Here is an 18,244-nt window from a genome sequence, read left to right as displayed (position 1 = left end):
GGATTGACCAGCCGGGCCGGATTTTAAAACTATGATAATTATCCAGTTATGGTTACAAGGAGCAAAAACCAACTCATTAAATGACAAAAAATAATGACTCGGTAACCTAGTTTGACTCGACATGAGCCTTTTCTAGGGACGAGTCAATGGAAAAGCCATGAAAAAATTACATTAATTTTTTATTTTTTTATCCCATCTGCAGTGAAGTGCAGTGTGGGTAAATAATATCATAGTTTTAAAATCCAACCTGATCCAAAAACGGGTTCCGAGTTTTGACAGGGCGGCTGGGTTAAATTTTTTTTTTTTAAAAAATTAAAACAACATCGTTTAGTAAAAAAACAAAAAAAATGAAAGTCAACGGGTTTGTGGCCAGGTCTTGCCGGGTCATGCCGGGTTTCTCCTTTATTTTTTCTTCAACCCGGCCTGGTTCCATTCCTGGGTTGTCCGGGTTCCGAGTCAACCCACCAGACCAGGCCGAGTTTTAAAACGATGAATAAAAGGATATATGCTGACAGAAACAACGGCCGAGTGTTTGGAGCAGTAGGTCCTAGAAAGTGAAGTTTTTGGAGCAACAGGAAAGCTTATATCAAATTGTCAAGCAAAGATTGTTGATCCAGATTCCTTGCAGGCCCGGGAAGCTTTGGGTTAGAGGAGAGACAATTATGAAAGGTAATCAACTAATCATTCGTATTAGATAAACAAAGCCGTGTTAAGCTAGCCTGTCATGGTGGATCAAATTATCAGAGATCAGGCCTAGTCTGATGATGCTGTTTCACCTTGTTTGCATTAATCTGTGTCCTTCTAGCACAGGTTACTTTGGTGATGACGAAACAACTGCTGCAACTCCGCAAGCAGATATCTTGATGAGGAAGCTGGTCAGGTGTCCGTGGCCTTTGCGGCAAGACAGAAAGGAAGCGGTAAACACGAATAAAAAATCAAGGATTTTATTGCCAGACAGGTACTCTCTAAATTCTGATCCACGATGATGATACCAGATCAATTAAAACCATGTTTCATAATTATCTTTCTGATCGTTCAAATAATTTTGCTGTAAGTGGCGCCATACAAGAGATCACAACGAGTGATCATTGAATCATTACCTAGGAATGCAACTGGAAGATTATATATTTGAAATTGTTTTAGAAGATTCGTATGTGGTTCAGTACTCTGGGCCATTCGCATTTCAATATGCCAAGATCTCTAAGACAACTCAGGCACGCGTTTGGATCAAGATGGTCCAATTTCTCGACCTAGAGAACAAAATAGGCGACTAGAGGGGTGGCTATGTACTATGGCTGACTGGGTTACAGATTGATCAAAGAAGCTCTGCAATCTTTTGGGAGAATCATGCATGATAGCGGTGGGACCTGCTTTGGCAAAGAAAGAAGAAAGGCTAACTTCCCATCTTCCTGTTATGGAGCCGAGAAAACAATGCACACTGCCTAGCGCCTAACCCTAAACTAGTTGCTTGAAGATTTCGAGATTAGAGATAGCTTCAAAGACAAGGAGAAGGCTTCTCTCGACTGCATGAAGGGGAATGGATACCCTTTTCTTGGCTATCTTGAAAAAAAGATCTGGTCCTAGATTCTACAAGTTCAGATTTTGCCTCTGCTCTAAACTTTTTAAGTACACATGATAAAACAATGTGCGTAAATCAAGCATCATTGTGCTAGCAGCATAAAATCTAGAACACTCCAATTGCCTCTAAATCTACATACAAAGAGCCCTGATGAAATCCTTTGGTACAGATAATCGTGTATTCCTACCATTACCAAGGCCCGAGTATGCAAAGAACTTCCATTTTTAATCGATCAAAGCACATCAAAAATAATTTAGACAACCCAAACTGGTATTCAAACTTAAGATCTTTCTGATTTGTTTTTTCTACATCATATACTGTATTCACAAAGCTCTAGGTGCTTAGTCTAAATATGAATACCATAGAAATTGCTGCTATGCTTCACATTTTATTGCAGATGCTAGGTCAACAAGCTCTTTGAGGAAGAAAGTGGTATATGGTAGGCAAAGGCAGCAATATCTGACACTTAAAATGATTTTAAACCAGGCTAACCTTTTAGATAGAAATGCTATTGGGGATTCCTCGACCTGTTACTCCAGGGCCTGAAGTGGGAACGAGCAGTTCATATGGTGGAACACCTGCACCGCTTCTGTTCTTAAGGCGGGCATCCTTATTTCTCAAGTTTATTATTCCTTCAATCTCCTCTAATCGAGCAGAAAATCTATTGAACAATTCTACTATTTCGTGATCATTGATCCAATGGCTGTGCAGGTGGCTTACCTGACCCAAGTACTCTTCATCTGGGGAGTGAGTCGACAGAGTGTCCTGAGCAGCCATTATTTTGGTGGCTTGAAGTTGAGTCGGCAAAGATGACAGGAAAGTATGCTGAGGGTTTCGGATGAACTTTTCATGATCATGCTCGTTTTCTAGTGGGATGAGTTTTCTCATGAGGGTAGGACGACTAGGCACATACCCTCCAAAGGGGTACTGCCCAAAGTTTATAGCAGCATGCTGCCCTGATGCAATCCAGATCATTGTAGTAAGTATGCCAGATAAATCTTCTTTGGTATCGAGTTTAGGCCACCATGGTTCGCTCCTCTTGTCAAAATGACCCTTGTTTTTTATCTCATTCCACCAGGCTTGGAGCTCAATATCAGATGTGACAGAGTTAGGCTCAGAGTAGAAGTGATCAACATAAGATTCTACATATTCTTTTATGGCTGACCAAATGAGGAGTCCATCTGAAGCATAAGGGTAGTCTTCTATCACAAGCCTCACTCCACAAGGCATTGAAGGATCCTCCACTGCCATTCCCCTGAAAATTGCATCACAATTATGATTTTTTTTTCATCTGTTCTACAAGAAGGCTGGCAACAAGAATACAGCAAGTGATGTTTAGAAACAGTTATGCATTAAAAGCATGAAAAAAGTGGGAGGTCAGGAATGGACCCAACCAACAGTCCAGTCCTGCAATAGCCGCTGCTTCAGACAGGTCAGATCACCAGAAAGTATCTAAAAGCTTGAAAAATAAACAAAGAGTTTAAGAAATTAAAATGCACTCCAGTTCTACCTGCGAACAAGATCTGCTGGCAATGCCTCCATGTCAAACCGCCACATATTCTTGTAGGCTGCAGAGCTAATCTCCATGGCATACTTTCCAGGACTGAAACAGGCCTCAATTATTCCTCCTCCATTTATTAAGCTCTGCCGTGCAAGTGCATTAATTTCTAGTGTATAACGTGTATGGGGATGGAGCAACTTGTAAATGGGGTGCATTGCACTAAGCTGCCTGTGAGTTGCAATTAGATAAGTCTCCATGCAGGCATGAGTCCTCAACCTGAGAATTCAAAAACACCCACAGGTTAGAAACGTGCATGCCTTGCTTTTTTAAATTTCATTGAGTACAATCTTTTCTTTTACCAGTGATTTACTAGTTGATGAACACCAGCATCATTTGAGCAGACATGAGCTTTGGCTAGTTTCCAGATCCAATGTGCCGTGGCATCATGCCCATGAATGTAAACATGTTTGTTGCAAGGTGAAGAGGGTGACGGGGGAAGTGAAAGCTCAATAACTATTGGCCTTAGAATACTAGTCTGATCATAGAAGAAAACAGTCCTTGATGCATAAGCTTTTCTTCCTGGCAAGGAGTTCATCTTCTCGATAAATGGCAAAAGCATATCATGGTAATCGAGGATAAACAACCTTTTCTCTTCAATTGCCTGCATCATCAAGTATCAGAAACCAGCGTAAGAGGAATCCAGTTCTTCAGCACAAACTGATTTCATTTATTTTTTTCATGTTGTGGATTTTTTGCTTTGTAATTCATCTAGCCATGAAAAATTAAGAGGTAATAGAACCAGCTAATGTTACAGACTACTTTGATTAAAAGTCAAAGATTGCTTTTCTTGTCAAGTCCAATCAGTATCAAAATCTAGGCAAACTACAACCTTGAGAATGTCTTTCCACATAAGCCAAACAAGATACTGGGAATGTAAGGCGATTGATATAGGGCGTATGATTTGCCCAATCACCAATATTAAATTTCCAGCAATGGAGCCCATATACAAAAAGGTGTGTAACAATATAGGATGCGAAACAGGACCAGCATTTCAACCAGAAAAACGATATGAAAATCAGAGGCACGAATCACCAAATGTATATTTGTTTTTTCCAGATTTAGAACAATGGAAGCAGGCTTCTGTAAATGTAGGATGAAAGCAACAGGTTATGCATGATGCAGATACCTTCTCTACACTCATTCCATGAAGTTCATGCTCAATTAATTCCTCAGTGATTGCTGATTCTGGAGGGCCATACACAGCAGGATCTAGTTTGCTGAGAATTGGAAATTCCTGTAAAATTGAAGTAGCTTTCAGACTAGCGTGTTTGGAAATGTAGTCGTGTTGCCTTTTCAAAAGTGCTTTTCACTCAGAAAAGCATGCCAATAATGTTTTTATATGTTTTAAAAATCATTTTTGAGATCAGCACATCAAACATAATTTGAAAACATAAAAAACATATTAATTCAAAAAAAAAAATTCAAATTATTTCGGAAGCGCTTTTTGAATGCACTGCCAAACGCCCTCCCCTGGCGTGGCAAAAAAGCTACAACCTGTAGCGAAAGTTGAGTAAGATTCGAAGCACTACCTTTAAAATCTCAATGTTCACTGGATTCACCCCAGCCAAAGTCTGGCGAGCAAACTCGCTATCACGCAACCATGCAAATCTATCCCCTAGGCAGATGTAACAGAGACAAGGTGAAAAAAAGAAGGATAGCATAGAGAAGCCACGCAGGAAAGATGGAGGAAGGGAAAGAGTACTTACGCTTTATAACAGCTGGAATATCATATACCAGCAACCTTTCACTCACACTAAGAACCCGCTTCATAAAATTTCCCAAAAAGGGATTCTGGACTATTTCACTTAGCTCCTCAGTTTTTAAAATAAAACCATCGTTATATAGCTTATCAATCTCAGAGAAGCACGTGAAGGGGATGTCTGAACTCGACAGTGTAGCAGCAATAGCTGGAATAAGATTGTGAAGCAGAGCTTTCAACCTTCCAGTAGAGAAAGTGTTCCGCTTGATCTCCTCGAAAGTTTCATCCCTAGGTACATATACTGGATGTGGCTTTTCGATTCTAGTTTCACATTTTGGATCTAAATGAAACCACTCAAGGCAATGCATAACTAATCAGAATAGTATTGAAAGAATGTCAGGGAGTAGTTCAAATGAATTCTCAGAAGAACACGATACCTTTCTTGGTTGGAGGTCTACCGGTTCTACAGCGCCTAGGATAAGGCCACTTTTCACCGCCCAGGACCGGTCTAGCAAGTTCGTCATCCTTGTCGGGATTACCTAAATCGTTATAAAGAGCATAATCATAAATTCTATCATGAGGCTTTCTCTCGCCTTTTCCATTACCACGGAGACTGAGCAAGTCTTCGCGCCTTAGATCTTTAATACCAGGTGGTGTTCGCGATGGTAGATATGCCTGTGTACAACATGTGCCCGTCGCATAAGCAAAATGAAACACAAAAGCTTGGTAAGGAAAACAAAACAAAGAAATCCCTAGTAAACAACGCTCACTTGATTTCTGAAGATAATTCTGCTATCAGGATTATCTTTGCTCGAATGAATCCATGTATTTGCAGGGAAGAAAATGGGGCCTGCATCAAAACCATGAACAACAATCTCCATCAAGTAGAACTCCTTGCCATGAAGATTGGCAACAAGCACTGCCCCAGGATTCCCGAAATCGAAGGGAACAGTGAAATCAGCTGCATATTCAATAATATGCTCATTATTTGATGGCTTTGGTAACCAGCCCCTCACAGAAGCCTGTACACTCTTCCCTGAATTGGTTTCTACAAGAAGAACAGAGCAGAGAAACTTATTTGGTTACTGATGCAGGTTTTAGCATGCAAATAATGTTAAAAAAAAATCATTGAAAAATTCTTCTAAGCAATGGAATATGCTCTACTGATTACCAGGGTCAATCTCCTCACTGACAAGTTGAATCAGAATCCCTTTACCAATCCCATTAACAAAGTATTCCCATTGATCTTCAATCTTGTCATTGATCTTCTCTTTAATCTTCTTCCTTATAGTGATCACTGCCCTCACATCTATCCCTCCTTTTCCTAATTTATCACTAGAACTCGATAACACTGTCTCATCGACTTCTTTATTACTAGCTTCCTTACTAGAAGGCTCCAAAGCCTTGTCATCACTGCTTATCACTGCTCGGATTGACCCGGGCGTACAACTTACCTTTGATCCAGATGGAACTCGGGTTTTCCAGAAAAACCCATCTTTCCAGGCTCTGGATGTCGCCGTAGTTAGTCGGAAAGTGAGCTCTGACTTGAAAGGAGAACATACTCGTTTCATTGCATACATGGTGATGAAAAGAAAGTTGACAACTTGTCAAGGTAAAAATGAGGCTGCTGGCAGAATCAATGGAGTTTCCCTGCCCAAGACAGTGAGAGAAGAGTCTGCAGCTTGTGAAAACTGCGTGGACTGACTTTAAGTCTCTGAGTGAGAGAGACAGGCGATAATGGTGATCGTGATCTCTTTCTATTTTCTGTAGTTCTTATAAATAATATTTGTGTAATTTTATTTATTAAAAATAGAAAAATACTTTTAGTTTAATTTATATATTTTTTATTTATATTCAAATGAAGACTATATATTTATAATAAATAATAAATAAATTATTCAGAAATCTAATCTTTTTATGTTTGATTTCAATTATTTTAACAGTTCTCACCACGCTTACTTTAATGATGTTTGACAAGTTCAGTTGCACAATCTCAGTTAATGGAGCGTGGAGACACGTGCCAATGAGGTAGCTGGGCTGCACAAGGGCTACGTTTCAATGAACCGTGGGGGTTCCAAAGCAGAGCAAATATCACTACTTTTTTATATTCTTCCCGTGACATTTATCTTCTCTCGTTTGATCTCTCTCCCTTTTCCTTTGAATTTTTGGCCCCCTCGAAGCCAATTCTCCTGGAAGAAAGCTTACGACTTCATGGACTATAATGCACGTGTAATAAAAGATAAGGATGGGTTCTACCATGAGTTCGAGAGGGTATTTGAATAGAAGGGAGCTTGTATTTTTTTAAATAAAAAATATATTTTTATAGCTTTTAAAATATGATTTGTTCTTAAAAGATATTATATTTTTGATAAAAAAACCACCACACCTCTAAGCTAAAGACACTACAAGAACCATGATCCATCTTTGTCCCGGTTTCGACAAAAAATTATTATTATTGATTTTAACCTATTTGCTTGATAGTCTAGACTAGACTTGATCATAGTGGATGAACGGAGTTTGTAATAGGTTCATATTTACCTAATCATTATCCCAATTTATTAGAATCTTAATGTATAAATATATTAATAGTAAAATTAGAAAATGGTGGCTGAGTTAGTAAAGTAAATAAGGTTTAAGAGGTTTATATTTTTATATAATCTTTGGTATGATTTTTTTTTGCCCATCTGTAAATCTTTTTTTTGAAAGCCTTAATAAAAATCTAGTTTGGTATGTAGAAGTTGACTCAAAATATTTTTTTTTATATAAAAATTATGTGTTAAGATTATGTTTTAAGCCATCAATTCTAACCCTCTAATTAAAAATTAATTAGTTATCACCGGGTTAGAGTTGAACATACTAATCTTAATTAAGCTAAATTAATCTAAAATATCATCATCTTAATAATTTTATAGAAAAAATATTATAAAAATATTGCTCTGATGAAGCACATGGAAATCAATAGTCTCAACGAGGATAATTAATTTTTAATTAAAAACGAGATAAACTTAATTTCGATATACAAAACTTCATCCAAAAGGATAAAACCATAAAAAATGTGTGGATTTATTGTTCGTTGTAAGACATAGTTTTAAATATTTCACCATAGCTAAAACGTTATAGACGCACCTAAATTATCATTTATCCTACACATGGTCATAGAATTAAAAAAAAAATGCATCGATTAATTATGACGACTAAATACTTAAAAAAAACGAATTAATTTCTCAAGAAAAAGAGTAAATTTCTATGGGGTTAAAAAAAGTAGAAGGATCGAGCCTGCAGCATATCATCAGGGCTACGTTTCTTTTATTTTCTCCATAAAAAAAATCTGGAACATCTGCCCAGAATCCTCTATGTCAACAAGGAGCCCAACAGGAACAGAATTAGGTTTCGCTATAAGCGCAAAAGGCAGAAAACAGTTGGCCTAAATTTGCAATAAGAAAAACAAGTGATCATCCTCTACCCATATAAGATAAACGTCAGGATCAACATTTATGCCAATTTGATCACGGTGTTTTAAATTTGTAAAGATGGCTAAAATAGAAAATAATTACGTGAAAGGGGAACTGTGGTGGCAGCGGGGCATGTAAGAACCTCACCATCTGCAGTTACCGTGTATGTTTCTGGATCCACTGTAATATCTGGAAGGGCATCATTGAGTTTCATGTCGAGTTTGGTGAGTTTCCTAACACCACCCACAGCTTCCACTCTCTTGTCGAGTTCGTACTCTGCCTTGATCCCATTGTCTGCAGCTTCCTGTGCACAAGGAATAAATGAAACAAGATTCATATATATGTATATATAAAGCAACATCATGTACACAAGCATATGGGAGAGAGAGGGAACCGTGCCTTGCTGACAAAAGCAATGGAGTGAGTGCTCCCAGCCTTACCAAATGCTCCAAACATTGGCCTTGAAATCACCTGCAACAAAAATGTTACATTTTGCTCTTTGATCTATATGCATCTTTGAAAACTCAACTAGGATTTTCGGACCATATAAACATGTGAAATACTGTGCCAGGGAATAATCCTCCTAATGGTTTTTTTTTTTTCATCACACCTGTTTAAAATTGCCAAACGCTAGTTTGAAGTTGTAACTAAAGAGATGCATGATTAACCAAAAAAACGAGATTCCAAAATGTTCATCATAAATTTCATAGCATAAGCATAAAATTCACATGGCTGTCACATTAGCAAAGTGATAATTAGTCATATATGATGCATCTTACTTTTGTACTAATGGTATCAAATCTTACAGGTTCAGGTGTAGGGATGCTTGCATTTGCATCCCCCATGTTAGCCCATGCAATAGCACCACCTTTAATCACCATTTCTGGTTTTGCCCCAAAGAAAGACGGCTTCCATAAAACAAGATCAGCTAACTTCCCTACCTGCAGGAACATATATTACTAATGGAAGGCAAGGGAGATTCCAAAATTAATTGATTCAATTCCACCATAATGTCCAGTTGACAGATTAAACAGAAATTAATAATGTTGTGTCATGTACAAACTGAACCATTGCAATTAACTGTTTCTCAATCCTTGGAAGAATTTGTGCGTGATAACTTTTGGCCTGTGGAGGTTTAAACTAGCATACCTCAACTGAACCAACAAACTTAGCAAGCCCATTAGCTATTGCAGGGTTTATTGTGTACTTTGCAATGTATCTTCTGATGCGAAAGTTGTCATTGTCTGATCCACCAGGCCCAATCAATCCCCTTTGTGATTTCATCTTGTGAGCAGTTTGCCATGTTCTCATTATGACCTGACAAGACAGAATGGGACTAAATTTCAACCTCAGCTTGCACAGTTATTAAGGATGCGGAGCCATAATTTAGGAATACAAACAAGAAAAAAAATGCTACATGCTAGTGTGGCAGAGGTTAAAGAAACAACAGCTTTGAAAAATTCAATGGATAGTGCAGTTGAGGAATTGCAAATTGATCACTAATATAGCAAGCACATCCATAGCCAGATCAAAGAAGAAGAAGAAAAACAAAGACTTGTGATTCTCCCACATGAGCATATCTGATGCAAAAATAGCTAGCATGAAAACTGGACTTTTGTGTTCCATTTTTGTAAGCCTTGTAAATTATCTAAAGAACATATATTTTGTTAGTGATTCATTATAAGATGTCGTGTCAGTAGCTTATTGCGTAATGAGTCAAATTTTAACCCAACAATATTGTAGCAAATCAAGATAGCAGATAAGGTCCATGCCACAGTAGGATGTTACTGTAGCCATCAACTTTTAAAGGTATTTTGTCCTTTTAGTTTATTTCAACATGCTGGGTTTACTGGCACGATAGTTTATAGCTAGATAATTTTTTCAGGAAGCCATGCATACCAAATCCTTTTATTTTTCTTCTTTCTATGCACATATCATTCTGACTACAAATTTTCATGATCCTTAATTCTATCACAACTAAACCTAGTCAATATCCAGGTATGCCTGTATTGTGTAAAAAACCATATCTGTCAAAATGCTAGAGTAGGTTTCATTTAAGCTTCCAAAGCCCATATGATCAAGTAAAGCTAGCAATGGCAAGGAAACAATAATGATTGTCAAGGAAAGATATGAAGCAGAATGATTGAAAAAAAAAGTGCTCATTAATCAAAACAAGAAATTGATGAACCTCTCCAATGCGGCCCATGGCCTGTGAATCGGAAGATATAATGCTAATCGCTCCCATATCATGTAATATGTCTTCTGCAGCAATTGTTTCAGCCCTTATTCTTGATTCAGCAAAAGCTACATCTTCTGGAATGTCTTTATCAAGGTGATGGCAGACCATCTGCGTCATCCAATACAAAATGAGAACGAAACACCTGTATAGATTCTACATGCTTAGATTCAGCATCCCATCATACCAGCATATCTAGATGCTCATCTATAGTATTGGAAGTATATGGCCGCGTGGGGTTCGTTGATGAGGGCAGGACATTTTTTACACCACATACTTTGATAATATCTGGAGCATGACCACCACCTGCACCTTCACTGTCCAAAAATAATCAAAATAAACATCAAAGAGCAGAAAGTGGAATAATTAATAAAAGGGTAAAAGTTCACATGAATATTGTACTCAGAGGTAAAACAGTTATAATAGGCAGTAATACTTTAGTATGTGGAAAAAGCTATTTGATCACAACAACTTGAGGTTCATGAAGAGCAGAGACAAAAAAGTAAGAGATTGAAAACATGCAAAGAAAGAGATATTGGGTGCAACCATGAAAAGGAAAAAGTACTGCAACTGCAGTTAATGTGGTGCCAATAGCTAAGTATTCAAAAGCAAAGATGTTAAGTACATCATCAGAGAGGTAGAGATCTCTGACCATGGTTAATGTTATACCATTAACAGGATTTAAGTGAGTACGGGACAGCCACCAAGAACTTCGCTAATCAAGATCTTTTTAGTTCATGTCTTGTTAGAAAACTACTGTCATTAGTTGACAGGAAAGGACATCACAGAAAATAGATGCAGCTGTTTTCCTTTTTTTGTTCCTTTAGAAATTGTTATTTAAGTCACACTAGAACCTGTAAATTGAAAAATAATCAGAGATTCAATATCTACCTATGATAAGTATGGATAGTTCTTCCTTTAAATGCAGCAATAGTATCTTCCACGAATCCAGATTCATTCAAGGTATCAGTATGGATATTGGCCTGCCAAAATGCAATATAAAAAAAGAATTCTGGTTTAAATACATAGCACATGAGAGTTTCCCTGATTTTTCCTTTTAAGAAAGTGACCTGAATGTCATATTCATCTGCAACAGTCAAACAATTGTCTATTGCAGCAGGAGTAGTTCCCCAGTCCTCATGAAGCTTCAGTCCCATTGCTCCAGCCCTGATGATTTTATGTAGCTCCTCAGGTTTGGCAGCATTACCCTAAATTAAATAAATGTGATCACTGGAAGCAGAAAAATAGGTAACAGTCTTTTCAGGGTTCACAACAATTTTTCATACTGCTAGGGAGGTTGTAAAATGAGATTCCTATCCTTCAGATGTGTTCAATACAGAGAAGAAAATATGGAGGTAAAAGAGAATAAAAAAATCTGAACATACTTTTCCAGTGAAGCCAAAGTTTAGAGGCAGGTCATCAGTAGACTGCAGCATTAATTTCATATGTGAAGGAGCAGGAGTACATGTCGTTGCACGTGTCCCATCAGCAGGTCCTGTTCCACCTCCCACAAGTGTTGTAATGCCTACATATATTTTGAAGTTGTGGAATGAGATATCTATTATATGTACCCCGAGCATGTTCATTTCAGTTTTCATCGTCTAATGCAATACAGGTTTACTCAAGTTATTCAGAGAAAAAGATGACAAACAAGATTTCTAGATATCCACTGTCCAGATGTTCATTTTAAGCTAGAATACAGAAAATGTGCAAGATAATTTTCAAAACCGATTCTGAATATGCTTTTATTTGAACCTACATCCATGAATCTACTTGCCCAACATAGCATATTTTCTTAATTTATATTTTCCAAATAGAGAAGACAGGAATAGCAGGGGGTAAACAGGGAATTTTCATGTTTAGGTTCAAGGATATAACCTACTCCTCAGACCATCTCAAGGCTCATATTCCCACAGTTGCACTTGCATCTGGCATTGGGTAGCCTAACACTTTTATCATGGCACCCGAGGATGACTGGGAGCAATCACAGGAGCTTTCTAAAATGCCAGTCATAATATTAAGGCAATAATGTTTACTGATACACAGGAAGGCACATGCTTAAGTTGAAATCCAGTAAATAACATGATTATTAATTATTTTCTATCCTATCTCATCTACACAAGAATATAATGTGTTGTGTGTGTTACACATACAGTTTCCTGCTGAAGTATTTCTCATTATTTAGCTCACCACTTGATATTGCCTCAAATGCGAGTTGAGGGCATATGAAGTGCACATGACAGTCTATGGCCCCTGCAGTTACAATCATTCCTTCCCCCGCAATAACCTCAGTGTTGACCTAATTGTAAATAACCCCAATGTTAAACCGATTATAAGAGACAAATAAGAAAAAGGTGGAGCAAATGAGTCATTGACATGGCTGGCATCAGGAATTCTGATTATCTTTGTCATCACAAGATGGAGCTTACCCCAATGGTCATATCAGAGGGAACATCCATGACATCTGGATTTCCTGATTTTCCAATAGCATGAATAAGATAATCCTTAATACCAATATCTGCCTTGTAAATTCCACTATAATCAATGACCACAGCATTTGTTATAACGGTATCAAGTGAGTCAGCTGGTTGATGTCCGCATGACTGACCCATTCCATCCCTTATAACTTTTCCACCTCCAAAGACACATTCATCACCATAAAAAGCAAAATCTCTTTCAATTTCAGCATACAGGTTGGTATCACCAAGACGAATTTTGTCACCAGCAGTAGGGCCATACATGTTAGCATAAGCCTCACGAGAAATTGTATTGTTGAATGCAGAACCTTCTCCAATTACACCTTCACTGCAAAAAAAGTCAGGCATCTTCACTATCTCTAATCAGTGTGGCTGACTAGGGTAATCAATAAATCCTTTGGACAACACAGAATAGAAGCAACAAGCAGCTGAATTGCTAGGTAAGAAATTCTAAACCTAGCATTTTCTTCTTCTCGATTCCCAAATGCTCTCCTCCTTATGTTTCCCATGATATGGGTACAGTTTTCATGATCAACAGGCCCATCAACAATGCCATTTCCACCTTTGATCACCTGTTTACCTCCAATGCTTACAAGCACTACACTTTTGCTTTCCCCTGGCTGGCAAAGTAGAAAAACCTTTAGCACATCACAGAAAATGCAATGACAGGTTTGATTTCGAAATAGATAAGACTACAGTAGATGATACCAAGTTAGGAAACAACTTTATACCACAAGATTTCAACCAAAAAAAGAGATAGAGAGAGGTTATTTTAAGTTCTCTCCTAATGCCCTGGGATCTCTTAATATCAACTTGCTCCTTGGGATAATAATCTACAAGTATGCTATCAAAATCTTATGACTATCTTGTCATATTTTATGCCAGGAACTTTCAATTGCTGGATGGGTTCTCCTAATCACGCATCATTTAACTCCTACCCGCAATTTTCAACACATTAACATTTCAAATCACCACACAGAGAATACTTTGAAGTTGATTAATTTAACAGCAGTCCAGCACCCAAGATTTCTTAGCATTCAAGAAAATGCCACATTTTACAATTTCTGTAAGAAAACTAAATGTAACAGAAAGATATAAAGAAAAATGCTTTCACTGAAATTAAATAACTGAAACAAGAAAAGGTGATAAAATCAATAAGAGTTACAAATTTCAACCTCAAATCGTATGGCTGTCCCAGCCGGGATGTTCAAGCGCATGCCATGTGCTTTTCTTCGATCAAAATGTAAACTCCGATTTGTCTCAATAAAATGATAGTGGCTGCCTACCTGAAACAATGGTGTATCATTGACAAACATAATAATGAAAAGACATCAACGCAGTTGCTTAATTTATTGTCACGCAGAGGCTGGGCATCCTGGGAAGAGACGACTGTAATAGCACATAGCAAGAGCACCTGAATTGGCCTGTCTCCAGTGTTAATGACTTTGAGGGTTACTGCTTTCCTTCCAGAATTAATTATGACATTCCCTTCTCCAAAGATTATTGCACCAGGAATTTCATTATCTTCTATAGTAGGAAATTTGTCGAGAGAAGGAACTGCAGAATAATTTCCCTCCATCAAGTTAATTAGAAACTAAATTGCATACAAGTTTGTACAAACTGGCCTTCATGTAATACTACACTAGTGCGCATGGAAAGCTCATAATAGAGCATTTCAAGTACAAACCACATCATGGAAGATTGAGGAGTGTAAAATGCAGGGATGATGAGAAGCGGGATATGCGAGTGAAATTTTCTGTCAAGTTAAAAATAATTAATTATTGCACCAGGAATTTCATTATCTTCTATTGTAGGAAATTTGTAAAGAGAAGGAAATGCAGAATAATTTCCCTCCATCAAGTTAATTAGAAACTAAATTGCATACAAGTTTGTACAAACTAGCCTTCACGTAATACTACACTTGTGTGCATAGAAAGCTCATAATAGAGCATTTCAAGTACAAACCACACCATGGAAGATTGAAGAGTGTAAAATGCGGGGATGATGAGAAGTGGGAAATGCGAGTGAAATTTTCTGTCAAGTTAAAAATAATTTGATTCTAAGTTCTCTAATGCACCAACCAACCCGAGACCATAATGCAATAGTACCTATCTTTTTCTCATATTTCCCAAGTCACTCCTCAAATATGCACAATGATCTTCTCAAGACAAAAACTTGTGGCTTTAAAGCATGGAACAAGAATAATTTTTTATAACCAGTTTCTTACAAGATAAATAAAAAAAAGTAAAAAGGACAAAATGGCATTGTAAATAAAACAAATAAAAAATAAACAGAGAGAAGACAACAACATACTATGAACATTTATCAGCGAGCAACAACAGAAACATTAAGGGTACAAATACTTTCATTCAGAAAAAATCTCCGGTTTTATATAATGCTTAATTTGAAGTTGAACCTTTATTAAGTATAAAGGTAAAACAGAGCACCTTCACTAGAAGCTACGATTCTCAGATCAGGTTCATTAATAAAGTATTTCAAACAATGAGACATCCCCAAGGTAAGCCCTTACCTGGAAGAAAAGAACCCTGTAAAGCTAGCTCCAGATTCCCATTTTCACTAGCAATCGCATTATGTACGGTGATTAACTTGGTCCCGTCAGGAAATGTCCCTTCAACCTACAGTTAGTTTTACTTAATAAGGTAGTTTGTGGAAGATTATGATGAATAACCAAGTTGATAAGTTTGATAAAAGATCTGACACCATATATTCTGGCATCATCTTTTCATCAAGTAGGCATCACTACCTAAGCAGAATATCTGCCAGGTTTCCACTTTCAAACTACAGTACACAGTATATTTTATACCCTTGATCCTCTTATCCCTTTCCTGTTTGTTTGTGCTGATGCATCACTCATACTCATAGTTGCAAACAAGAAACAGTAAATCTTCATCTTCTTTCACAATTCATTGAGGCACAAAGTAGCTATCCGCATTAGAGAATTTGGATTGATGTATAGAGTGATAACTGATAAAGTTCATAAAGCATGACTTCAAAGCTATTTATAACTTAATGAAGCTTCTTAATACCTGTACAGTATCGAGAAGATGTGGAACTGCTGGAAGAACTTGTCTCCTGTTATTAAATATAGACAAATCAGACCCTATAAATTAACAAATTCCAATACACAGATTCAATAGTAATTAATAAAAAAAAAAACAGCATCTCAACAGAAAGCCAATTTACAAATAAACTCAGAAAACAAACAAGATCTCATAAAAAGTTCCACTCCACGGCTCATTAGTGAGAATGACAGGTAACTAACTGCTATGGAGAAATCCTATATGTCTGCTAATATTACAGACAGGAGGAGCATGTGTCTTAACGAGACATCTCATCTGCAACTCCATCAAAGAAAGATTAACTAACTAGAACAAATATTAATTAAGATAATTATCATTAGTATTAGAATTATTATTATTATTATTCAACCTACCTTCCAAGTATCTGTTTCCCAATGTCCATCAATTCAGCTACACTCTTGTCACCATCGCGAACAAATTCCAAAATCTATAAAGAAGAAAAACATAGGCGTTAGGCGCCTCTATTTTTCTTATAAATTATAGCAAATAAATGAATTCAAAATATAAATAACACTCTAATTAAATAAAAGGGGGGGGGACTGGTATTAAAATTATTCTCCATTCATAAAAACGTAGAATCAGTGCTATTGTGCAAGAACTGGACACAAAAATAAAAGGAAGAAAGGTAAATTACCTGAGAGGCAATAAGAGCAACGGCCTCGGTATAATTAAGCTTGCGGCCTCTAGCAAGGCGTTTCTGTGCGAGAAATCCAGCATTGTGGAGTCCTAGCTTATCTACCTCTCTTGGTGTCAGTTTCATTTCTCCCTCTTAATATTTTTATCAAAATTCCAAGTCAGTCCAATCCAATCTCACAAACAAAAAAATTTATTTCAGAGTGAAAATCAGGGAAGCTGATATAGATCGAGAGAGAAGAGAGCTTCTTTCTTGCTTTCTTTCTTATCGGCCAGGAATCGTTGCTGTGAAGATGATGAAAGATACAGAAAGGACGAGGGAGTTTTGGAGTGACGAACTCCTGCTGCTAAGTGTATGCGCTGTTGCCTTGCCATGCTTTACGTTGAAAATGGTGTTTGTCGCTTCTCACTTGAATCCAGCGAGACTTTTTTATTGGAATGTACAGTAATTACTTGTTACGTATTTTACTTTCATTTGTGATTTATGGTAAAACAAAATTCTTTTTAAAATAATTTTCATAAAAAATATTTATCAATTAGCATTAACATTGTTTTTTAAAATGTTCTTTATTTAAATATAAATTAAAATAATATTTTTTTATTTTTATAAAATTTATTTTTTACCTTATCGCATTAAAAATAATTTAAAAATATAAAAAAATAATTTAAAACAATCAATTTTTTTTTTTAAAAAAAAACACCATGTAAACATGTATACCCTTAGTATATTCAAAACTGTACTATATGAAAAAAAAAATGGATTTAAGACTAATTATATTGTGACTTGCTAATTACCAGTCTAATTTTATTTTTCCAAAATGAAATTCTTCTCTTATTTTTGCAAATTTATATTAAGAAGAATTAGTTTTTTAAAATAACTATCAATTTTATACATTCTTCTAACCAATTTTTCAGGTAAAATGTTTTTATTTGAGAAAGCATTTTTTTTTAATTTTTATTAATATTGATATTCGGGTTAATTTGTGTGTATTTTGACTAATCTTATAAATCTTGAAATTAATAACCATATAAGTTTTTAAGTGATTTTAAGATTTGTCTGATTTTTAAAAAATAAATTTAGAATCTGATCAATGAAACTAAATTTTTTTATTTATTTTATTTATTTTCTGATTTTTACATCAATGGCCGTCCTCTAGTTGTTTTATTAAAGCAAGTTGGTGTGGCATGACGAGTCCCGTTGTTATTTTCAATCCTTATCACCAAGCATGCTTGGAAAAATAATTAGTTTAGGGAAAATATTTTAATCGGCCTTGGATCCCCTGATTAAACTAGCACGATAGCATAGGCAAGGAAGCTTAAAACGGCCAATTGCCAAGCTCCACCGCCAGATCCACCACAATTTGTACAGATGTCTTTTAACGTTTATGCATGTACAGGGCTGACCCGTACATTGCGAATGTATGGAAGTGGTGTGGCAATGAGTTCATGATACACGACATAGTTTAGGAACATTCAATCTTCAATTGTTCATACTTCATAGTGTGG

General features: G+C 36.6%; 2 protein-coding genes across 2 annotated transcripts; both read right to left on the bottom strand.

Moving 5' to 3' along the window:
• Positions 1–1,831: 1,831 nt before the first annotated feature.
• On the bottom strand, positions 1,832–6,587 carry LOC118053297 (lipoxygenase 6, chloroplastic). Its single transcript, XM_035064526.2, has 9 exons — positions 6,011–6,587; positions 5,610–5,887; positions 5,277–5,514; positions 4,847–5,179; positions 4,670–4,755; positions 4,267–4,374; positions 3,440–3,741; positions 3,090–3,356; positions 1,832–2,834 (listed from the first exon to the last, which is right to left on the bottom strand). Exons 1-9 carry the CDS (start codon positions 6,417–6,419, stop codon positions 2,075–2,077), a joined length of 2,781 nt encoding a protein of 926 aa, XP_034920417.1. The 5' UTR covers positions 6,420–6,587; the 3' UTR covers positions 1,832–2,074.
• A 1,688-nt stretch (positions 6,588–8,275) lies between these two features.
• LOC118053286 (urease) lies at positions 8,276–17,125 on the bottom strand. Its single transcript, XM_073411112.1, has 18 exons — positions 16,740–17,125; positions 16,459–16,532; positions 16,052–16,097; positions 15,535–15,640; positions 14,419–14,561; positions 14,180–14,290; positions 13,461–13,624; positions 12,957–13,332; positions 12,718–12,826; positions 11,913–12,052; positions 11,598–11,735; positions 11,419–11,510; positions 10,715–10,844; positions 10,480–10,638; positions 9,441–9,608; positions 9,098–9,232; positions 8,691–8,762; positions 8,276–8,595 (listed from the first exon to the last, which is right to left on the bottom strand). Exons 1-18 carry the CDS (start codon positions 16,863–16,865, stop codon positions 8,374–8,376), a joined length of 2,511 nt encoding a protein of 836 aa, XP_073267213.1. The 5' UTR covers positions 16,866–17,125; the 3' UTR covers positions 8,276–8,373.
• Positions 17,126–18,244: the final 1,119 nt, after the last annotated feature.

This window comes from Populus alba, chromosome 8 (assembly GCF_005239225.2).
Source record: "Populus alba chromosome 8, ASM523922v2, whole genome shotgun sequence".
Taxonomy (NCBI): domain Eukaryota; kingdom Viridiplantae; phylum Streptophyta; class Magnoliopsida; order Malpighiales; family Salicaceae; genus Populus; species Populus alba.
The sequence above is the reverse complement of the archived record's forward strand: the minus strand, read 5'-3'. Positions and strand labels throughout refer to the sequence as shown.

Bases quoted from the DNA above. Each gene is read 5' to 3' on its own strand.
- LOC118053297 (XM_035064526.2), bottom strand. From the start codon at position 6,419: ATGTATGCAATGAAACGAGTATGTTCTCCTTTCAAGTCAGAGCTCACT. The intron at 4,375-4,669 runs GTAGTGCTTCGA...TCAATTTTACAG, and splicing joins TGAACATTGAGATTTTAAAG to GAATTTCCAATTCTCAGCAA. The intron at 3,742-4,266 runs GTATCTGCATCA...TTGATGATGCAG, and splicing joins ATGGAATGAGTGTAGAGAAG to GCAATTGAAGAGAAAAGGTT.
- LOC118053286 (XM_073411112.1), bottom strand. From the start codon at position 16,865: ATGAAACTGACACCAAGAGAGGTAGATAAGCTAGGACTCCACAATGCT. The intron at 13,625-14,179 runs GTTGAAATTTGT...CTACTTTGCCAG, and splicing joins GGACAGCCATACGATTTGAG to CCAGGGGAAAGCAAAAGTGT. The intron at 9,233-9,440 runs GTATGCTAGTTT...ATGTTCCTGCAG, and splicing joins AGTTTGTTGGTTCAGTTGAG to GTAGGGAAGTTAGCTGATCT.